Source organism: Benincasa hispida, chromosome 10 (assembly GCF_027475165.1).
Source record: "Benincasa hispida cultivar pf3 chromosome 10, pf3_genome.v1.1, whole genome shotgun sequence".
NCBI lineage: Eukaryota > Viridiplantae > Streptophyta > Magnoliopsida > Cucurbitales > Cucurbitaceae > Benincasa > Benincasa hispida.
In genome coordinates, this window is record NC_143487.1 from 47,817,240 (window position 1) to 47,826,432 (window position 9,193).

Consider the following 9,193-nt stretch of genomic DNA (forward strand, 5'->3'; position numbering starts at 1 on the left):
GCTTTCGATCGAAGCTAGATCTCGAGAGAGTCAACTCCACTGCCCATTCGTTGCACCACCGGCAGCTTTGACATACATCTGCTGAAAGCAAGACATTGCTTCCAGCTGGTCATTTCATTTTCTCTTCTTTTCTTATATTGTATTGTATTACATTTTGGGATTAAGGAATTAATACATTATGTGTTTAATGCATTTATGTGTTTTCTTCGATTCCATCTCCATCTTTCTTTACTTAGCACCCTTAACTTTTATTGTATCACTTAATGAGATTGCTAGAGTATCGCTTACTTAGTCTTGTAGATTAGAGATATGAAAGCATGTAGCAAACCACCGAGAGGTGTGCGTTGCGTGAGTGTGTGAGAAAACCTTATTCTCTTAATTTGAAGCTGTAACAACACCTGTCTATAGGCGGACGCAACGCTTGTTTATGAGTAAAGTCAACAACAACTAGCTGCCTCAGAGGGTAAGTGGTTAGTCGTATTAAGCAATTTAATCTATTGTTCACTAGAGATAGGAATAATCTTGCGTCAGCCAAGTTCATGCGGTTACCTAGTCTTATAAGCGTATCATTCATCATTTAGGCATACTTGAGAGAGTAGTCTAAAACCCAAATCTAAGACTCAAGAAAGCGGATTGGAACGCATAAGCAAGAATGGGGAACTTAGAGATAAGCTCCCTTTGCTATTACACAGTGTATGCACCCTACAGATAGAATATTGCATGCATCGAGAAGTAGGATACGGTGGTATGCGGCCATCATGCTCATGCGGGGAAAGCACGTGAGTGGGTTATGGAGGTTTATACAGGCATAGGCTTCTCGACACTATCACATATACATCGTATGCGTCCTAGAATTAGGCTCGAGTGTGTGTAGCATGATCGCATAGCTTGCGATGGCTGAGGTTGCCTTTGCGGTCAAGCTTAGTGTTGCAATAAAGACATCTCCACATTTTATCTATTTTTCCATCCATTTACTTTCTGTCAATAGTTTTCGTGTCTCTACCTCTCATGCATATTCTCAATGCGTTATCTGTTAGTTAGGAGTAGGAGTAGTGTTAGCTTAACAACCCCTCCATCATTCTTTTATTCAATCGTCGCATGCACATTACCGCATACATCCAGCTACAAGTCCCTGAGTTCGACCTTGGATCACTCGAGAAACTTGCGTTCACGTTATACTTGGCGTGGATGCAAGAAAACTTGTGATAGGAACGCATGGTCATCGCATACATTTGTTAACGTAAAGTTCATTCCAACGCATGACCACCGACGCATGATAATTACGTATACCTTAAGACATTCATTGCATATAGCATTCACCTAATTTTAGTAATCAAGTCCTTGACGATTTGGTAATCTAAATTTCCATCATCAGTTGTGGAACGGGCGTAAAACTAGTTTATGTCACTTTTGCATTTGGGGTTGCCCTGCACATGTGCTTGAGGCTAATCCCAAGAAGTTGGAACCACGATCAAGGTTATGCCTTTTTGTAGGCTACCCTAAAGGTACACGAGGGGGTTATTTTTATGCTCCGATGGAAAATAAGGTGTTTATTTCAACAAATGCTACTTTCCTGGAGGAGGATCATATAATGAGCACAGTCTACGAAGCAAAGTCGTGTTGTGTGAGCTTTCCAATGAAACTACCGAAACTTCAACAAGAGTTGTTGAAGAGCCTGCTACATTAGCAAGAGTAATCAGATTGACTTTGTATCTGCATCACAGGGGGCAACTCTTCCACATTGTGGGCAAACTAATCGAACTCATCCTCTTCCCGAACAGGTCCTCTACGCTTAGGAGCTGGTGGAAGAACAATAGGTATATCGTGCATATAGTGTATCTCTTCCATATAGCTTTGGTTGTCACTACATATAGCAAGAACCTAGTTTGAATCATTCGCAACATCATGGAGTCTACTGTTGTTCGATCTCCATGAATTATAAAACAATTAGATAATATTTAAAATAAATTTAAATTAAAAATTATTAGATAATATTCATTCATTTACCAGATGACCCACAACTACTCCCGAACGAGTGACATGGCGCTTTGTGATATTATTATACCAATGAATGTAGTCTTGAGTGACATCCCTATCAAACTGTTCAATAGAAACCCCCACTGCAATAAACCTTGCACGATAGTGCCATCGCACTATCAAATGTGCAACTTTTTCGGACCAATCTCCAGTCCTTAAGTCAATATCATGCAGTAGGGGTTCAGTATTACAAGGCAATGGATATCCTGTTGAAAACTGGATTGTCTCATCACCCTGGCAGGAAGATGTCACTCACCAATGTGAAAAACATATGAGAGGACTCATCGTCCCCCATATGTTTTGATCATTCATACAGAAATTGGGCAAAGTGTGCATAATAATTTTGTTGGGCTCCCAAATAACCTGAAACACAAAATATTATATTGGTTTTACTTTTTTCCCCCAAAGTGACAATGATCTCTATTTTCTCTGTTATCCGGCAACAAAAACTATGAAAAAAACAAAATATTATTAGAGTATTAGAATTTTGTTAACGTAATCTTTTTTGTTCTTTGTTTCCTAAACAACAACAAAAACTATAAAAAGATATATAATAGTATGAGAATAGGAACAAAATTTATAGTTATTTAAAAAAATGAAATTTTGTATAGTAAAGGTACAAACCTCACAATTTAATAGACGAATGTGAGAGAAGAAGAAGATTTTTTTTATGAAGAAATGAAGAAGGCAGAAGAAAATTTGTAAGAGTTTTAATTAGGTTCGAAGAAGAAGGCGAAATGATTTTAAGAAATGAAGAAACGATGAAATGAAAAAACGATGAAATGAAGAAGGCAGAAGCTGTGAGAAATGAAAGAAGAGGAGGATGGGGTTAAAAGGTTGAAGGTTGAGTTTTCAAAACTAGACCCATGGGATTAAACTCGACAGAGGGGTGTTGGGAAAATTAAATTGATGGGACGAGACGGCTGACACGGCTGCAGAGATTCCCAGTGCAGCTTTATGGAGGTCAACCCTCGACCTCTTCTTTAATTTTTGTACATCGAACGTTCAACTCTCGATATCTTCTTTAGGTCAAGTGCTGAACCCTTGACACAATATTTTACAAAACCTCCCCGTCCTTGAAAACTCCAAAACAACCCTAAATCTCTAAATACTTTCAAAATAACAATATTTCCCTAAATATTTTTCTTAACCACAATATTTAAAAAAAAAAAAAAAAAAAAAAAAAAAAAAAAAAAAAAAAAAAAAACCTCCTTTTCTATATACACTACAATCTCTTAATTTCTGATTTAACTACTTGTAGTTCATCAGGTTTTAAGTAAGTTGATGAAGTTTTTTTTCGTTTCTAAAAAAAGAATATAATTTGACCTAAATTTAACTTGAAAAGTGATAAAAGTTTTTTCTAAAGAAAATTTTAAAAAGTTAAAAAGAGAAAAAAAAAAGATTATAAAGATTCTCTTCCCAAAAATAATTATAAAAGTGGGGTAGATAAAACAAAAACAAAAATAAAATAAAAATAAAAATAAAAAGAAGATGAAATGACCCATTACACAAATTGGATTAGTAATGATATGGAAGAAATTTCACAATTTAAATTTATTAACAATGCCTAAAAGTTTGTTGCATAATGATTGTATCCTTTTATAATGTGGATGACATTAAAAGTTCAAGATACAGAATCTCTATGTATAAAAGATATTCAAACTGAAAAGAAATTTTATATGGTTAACCATCTCACATTTGCTGTCTAATTCTTATTTACATGTACTAAAAAAATTTATATATACAACTCTCAAATTTTCATAAATAATTCCATCATTAAGCACAAAAGAATAAAACTACAAGATTATTTGAATTAATAATAATAATAACAACAACAATAACAATAATGTTATTAAGATGAGAATATCAGCATATTACATATAATAAAAATCTAAAAGAATAGCAATATACAATCTTGTCTCCTAAAATGTATATTTTATCTCATATTAACATGCCAATAAATGTTCTCTACTATATTTTTTAATAAATTTGAACAATTCCATAATCTAAAATGGATGCATTACAACAGTTTAGGTTGTTTAATATTTATGTGAATTTTGATTTTTGGTTTTTTTGGAGTTAAGTTTATGAATGTTACCTCTACTTTAAATTATTTAGAACTTTGATAGAAAACAAAAATAAATTTTGAAAACAAAAAATCAAACCGTTGATTTATTATCAAGTACGATCTTAGAATTTTTGGTTTCAAATTAAGGATTCTTAAACCTTCATGTCTCAACACACAAACACAAGTTTTCGAGCCTATATACACTATGAACTTTGTAATCGAACCTACACTTGAAACATAGTTTTCCAAATCATTCACCTTCTCCCGATTTAACTTTTGAACACCCTCAAAAGTTTAAGATCCCAAACTTGAACGAATCTAAGCAAAGCTCCATCGTACTTAAACCTACCAATGGTGAGAATATGGAAGACAAAGTAGTGCCCTAAAAACTACTTGAAATAATACACATAACATAACTCTAATTAATTACAAATAATTATACCTTAATTATTTTCTCAAAAAGAACCCAGATAATTAAACAAACAAACAAACATAACACACACTGATCATAAAGTTATAAACAAACAATACAAATTTTAATTTTTTTTAAATAAAAAACCCAAATTCTTAGGCCTTCCCTTCAATTCTTGCACTTGTAAGTCCAACGCAAGCATCCACAAAATCCCCATCAATGAAATCCGTCGACAAAACCTGCAACTTATCGGCGACGCCCTTTGTAAAGCTTTGATGAATAAACAACCGAGCAAATTTATGAATCCTCCTCGTCACCGGTTTCACACACAAAATCGGGTTATCGGCCTTCGGTGTCACTGTATTCTCCACTCTGTAAAAGTATTTCCTCTTTGTCACCGGCGGCTGCTCCGACAAGAATTTCAAATTACTCTCAAACTTCGTCGACGGCAGATCCGTATCGATCCAATTATCCTTCAAATACCCACCACTCCACAACGGCTCGCCGGCCTTCGGCGCCGGCGATTTTCTCGGCTTCCAAATACAAATCACCCTTTTCGGCAACAATTCCGCAATCGTCTTCTCAAACACCCGATCATCGTTGTGAATCAAAAACTCGCCGATCTGTTCGACAATATACTTATCGAAATCGGGTGGATCATCGTGGCCGAACTCTGTTCGGATCTCGAGGATTACGATTTCTGATTGCGTTTCGGCGAGGAATTTCTTTAAATCGGCGAAAACGACGTCGACGCTGTACGTTGAGAGGATTCCATGGCAGACTAAACGATTTTCTTGAATACGAATGTCGAGGAGGCGCGTGCCCAACACGAGCTGCTCGTAAATGGAGAGTGATTGACACTGGGCGAAAGGGCGCGTGATGAAGGGAATTCCGATGACGTTTGTGGCGGAATCGTGAGTCCCTGGCCATATGATTTGGTTTATGCGTGTTCTTTCTGAGCCGAGATTTGACATCCAGTTTTTTCTGTCCGGTGGCCGGTAATCGGAGCCCGGAAAATCCTCGCCGGAGTTCTGCTGGAGCTCCGCCAGAGCTTTCTTCTCCGTGTGAATGGATTTCCGGCGTTCGACTTGTTTCGATACCTGAGAACCCATTTTTCAGAAACACCGATGAATCTTTGTTCTTCGAAACAGAGATTGGTTTTTTGATCTTTAAGACAACGTATTTTGGTTAAGGGAGGTATTATATTTTCGCTTTTTTAATGATTAATTTGTTTCGTTTTCAAAGTTTGGTTAAGCTGTTATTGGATTTTTTTTTTCTTTTAAATTTATTTGTTTTAAATATTTTTTAACCATACCGTATGTATTTATTTAATTTCTCCAAGTTAAATTTTATCCAAATTATTTTTGAAAAATAATTTTTATACAAGAAAATATAAAAGATTAATATGTTTTCAAATTTTATAGTGAAAATACTAATAGATAATGAAAAGTTTTTGAAATTTCATATTTATTTAAAATATATGAACTAAGATTGGACATTTAAGAGGTACAATAACTCAAATTAAACAAACCTTAAAATATAATAACTAAAATGATACTTTATCCTAAAAATATTAAGTGCCCTCGACCTCTACCCATCTTAAAGCAGTTCACTCAATTGTTCAACCAAATTTATTTGCAAACTCTAAATTTCAATTAAAATATTTTAAAGCTTTTTTTTTTCTTTTGTTATGTGAATAGTATAGACTGCATAAAGATTGGTGTAGATTAAATTGCGTCCTACTATTGTCATATGCATAAAATATTCTTAATAAAATTTAGTTGCATCATGAATTGCACCAATCTACCTGTAGTTATTCAACTATTCAACCGCAGTTTGTTACATTGCAAATTCTAGTTTTTTTTCTATAAATATTCTCAATTTTTTCTGATGTGTATCAAGAATGAACGACAAAAAGATAAATATAGACTCAGATGTAATAAAATATTTTATGTTATATATATATATATATATTATATATATATGAAACCTGCTCATAATTGGTACATTTGTATTGTTGGTGGGGACGGCCTTTGTTGTATTATTACTATTATTGGTGGAGAGTCAATGTCGATGGTTGGACCACTTGTTTAGCTGTCATTTATATTTATTTTCTTTTCATTTTTGTTAGATTTTTCCTTTTTTATTTTTGTACAAAGCCATTTAATTTTGGCTACATTTTCACCAAAGCTAAGTCGTCTTCGTTGAGATTATCATATAGCTTGGACTTTTCTCTAGAAGACACATCATAAACAGACAAAATCAAAATAACTTTTACAATAAATGTGATTTGGTTCGATTTAAAATAATCATAAAACCAAAAAAATTAGGTTTGATTGGGTAGAGGTTTCAAAAACTAAACCTTATATCAAATCATATGTAGAAAATTTTTAGTACCACAATAGTCCTCTATTTATTACTCGTCACATAATAAGCTTTTAGGAATTATGTGGGATTTGCACAATAAATATTTAATAAATTAATAAATTATTTAATTACGTGTTAAATAATAAAAGTTTCCAAACTATGTGTGTGAGGAAACATGGACGGTTAACATATGTTTAGAATATAGATAAAAATAGGTCATTTGAATTTTCAATTTTGAAAAAGGGTCCATTTTTAAAACATTATTTTTTGGACTCCTTGTTAGATAAAAAGTCACAAATGCCCCTATTAGGGTGCAATCTTTAAACTTCTACTTTTTTTTTCATCTTTACCTCTACTCAAAATTTTCTTCTTCGCTCTCATTCTCTCAATCCATGAGGTTGCAAGTTTTTTTGGTGAGTTTTTATTATTCAACCAATTTTAGTAGATTTTGGGTTTTTAAATATCTATATCTATATTATCTAAAAAAGACTATGGAGGAGAAAAAGAAACTTTTGATTTCCATTTTAGTTGATGATTATAGAGTCACATAATAACTTCACATCAAAATCATTAAATGAAAAAATTTATCCCATACTTTCGTACATTCATGTTAAAGAGAAGGAATTTCTTTTTTTTTTTTTTTTTATAACAAAAATCCCATTTTGTCCTCAGAATCTCAAATTCACGTTCAAAGAACCGAATTAGTTATTAAAAAAACCATATTTTATCTATAAAATCTCAAATTCACAATATAAAAGAAAAATATTTTAAAAAATCACATCTTATCTATAAAATCTTAAATTCACATTAAAATAAGGAAAAACAATTATAATTTCAAATTATATTTTATTGATTTGAAATCAAAATTTTCTCCATAAAAAACTAAATTCAACCTCTTATTATCTAGATGATTCTGCCAGTTATTATAAGCCTTTTATTTAGAATTATGAGGGCTAACAAGTAGAAAATACGGTGATAATACTTAGAATTTGTGAAAAATTGAGTTTTGCGTTGATCAGCACCTAAATCCTCACTAATCCCAATATTATGCGTTATTCCGTGTCAAAGTGTCTATTTATGTAACTATCGCAAGAATCAAACGCATGCGCTGGAAATAGGCAATCACAAAAGCAAACGCATGCGCTGAAGCCAGGCAACCGCAAAGACAATTGTATTTGGTGAAGCCGAGCTATCGCGTAGACAAACGCATGCGGTGATCGCATATATTCATTGCAGGGGTGTTACAGGTATCCATCGCATAGATGTTGCGGCTATCGATCGAATGCGTTCATCGCTTGGAGATTACGGCCACGGAGTGATAACCATAATAGAAAGGTGATCGCAAGATGGTTGGAATGCATTGATACTTCAGTTGAATTAAGCTCGAACACATACTTTGGGAGTATCAACAAGATAAGATGATGTGACATTGCCCATACCGCGACAAAGACAGCAGTAAAACATAACGCAATCATGACTGCTGTCGGCGTTTAAACTCTATAAATAGCCCCTTGGACCTTCATTTCAAGGCATCCGAGCTTCTACCTTAAGGCAGATGCTTGCAGTCACAGATGAGAGCATGAGCGAAATTTTCTTTGAGGATTCTTCACCTCCACAATCTATTCCGAGTGACGACCGGAGCTTTTGCCAGAGTTAGAGCTCGAGAGAGACGTATCCACCATCCATCCATGGCACCATTAGCGTCCCTGACGCATAGCCTTACATTTTCTTTCTAATCTCTGTATTGTATTACATTTTGGGCTTAAGATATTTACATTTTGTAATCAATGTATCTCTAAATCCCTTCAACACCATGTTTTTCATCATCTTTATCTTTATCACCATTTACTTTCATCGTTTATTTATCAAAGGTGATCACATACTCAATCGTGTAGCCTAGAGATAGGACGCATGTAGCAACCCACCAAGAGGTGTGTGTTATGCAAGTATAGTGAGTTCATCTTCGTTGCTTGGTGAGAGGCAACGCTTGTCGATAGGTTTTGCAATGTTTGTCTATAAGTTAATTAGCCGCATCTAACTTCTTGAGAAGGTAAGAGGTGGAATGCACTAAAGTAAAGTATGCATTGTTCCTAGAGATAGGCACAGTCTTATGCTCGACGCAACCATGCACTATAGAGATATAGTCATGCGGCTGACCACCGAGAGGTGTGCGATGCATTAGTGTAACGAGCTGGGATTACTCGAGCGATTTAAGATAATAAATATTAATATGCGTTAACAGTTGTTGCATATCTACCTATTCTCATCGCAAGTCTTCCATTACTCAATCTGTTTAGTTAGGAGTAGGA

General features: G+C 34.2%; 1 protein-coding gene across 1 annotated transcript; it reads right to left on the reverse strand.

Annotated features, from left to right (window-relative positions):
- Positions 1 to 4,527: 4,527 nt before the first annotated feature.
- On the reverse strand, positions 4,528 to 6,730 carry LOC120089407 (PLC-like phosphodiesterases superfamily protein). Its single transcript, XM_039046861.2, has one exon. The coding sequence runs from the start codon at positions 5,627 to 5,629 to the stop codon at positions 4,673 to 4,675; it is 957 nt and encodes a 318-aa protein (XP_038902789.1). The 5' UTR covers positions 5,630 to 6,730; the 3' UTR covers positions 4,528 to 4,672.
- Between the last annotated feature and the right edge of the window lie 2,463 nt (positions 6,731 to 9,193).

Bases quoted from the DNA above. Each gene is read 5' to 3' on its own strand.
- LOC120089407 (XM_039046861.2), bottom strand. From the start codon at position 5,629: ATGGGTTCTCAGGTATCGAAACAAGTCGAACGCCGGAAATCCATTCAC.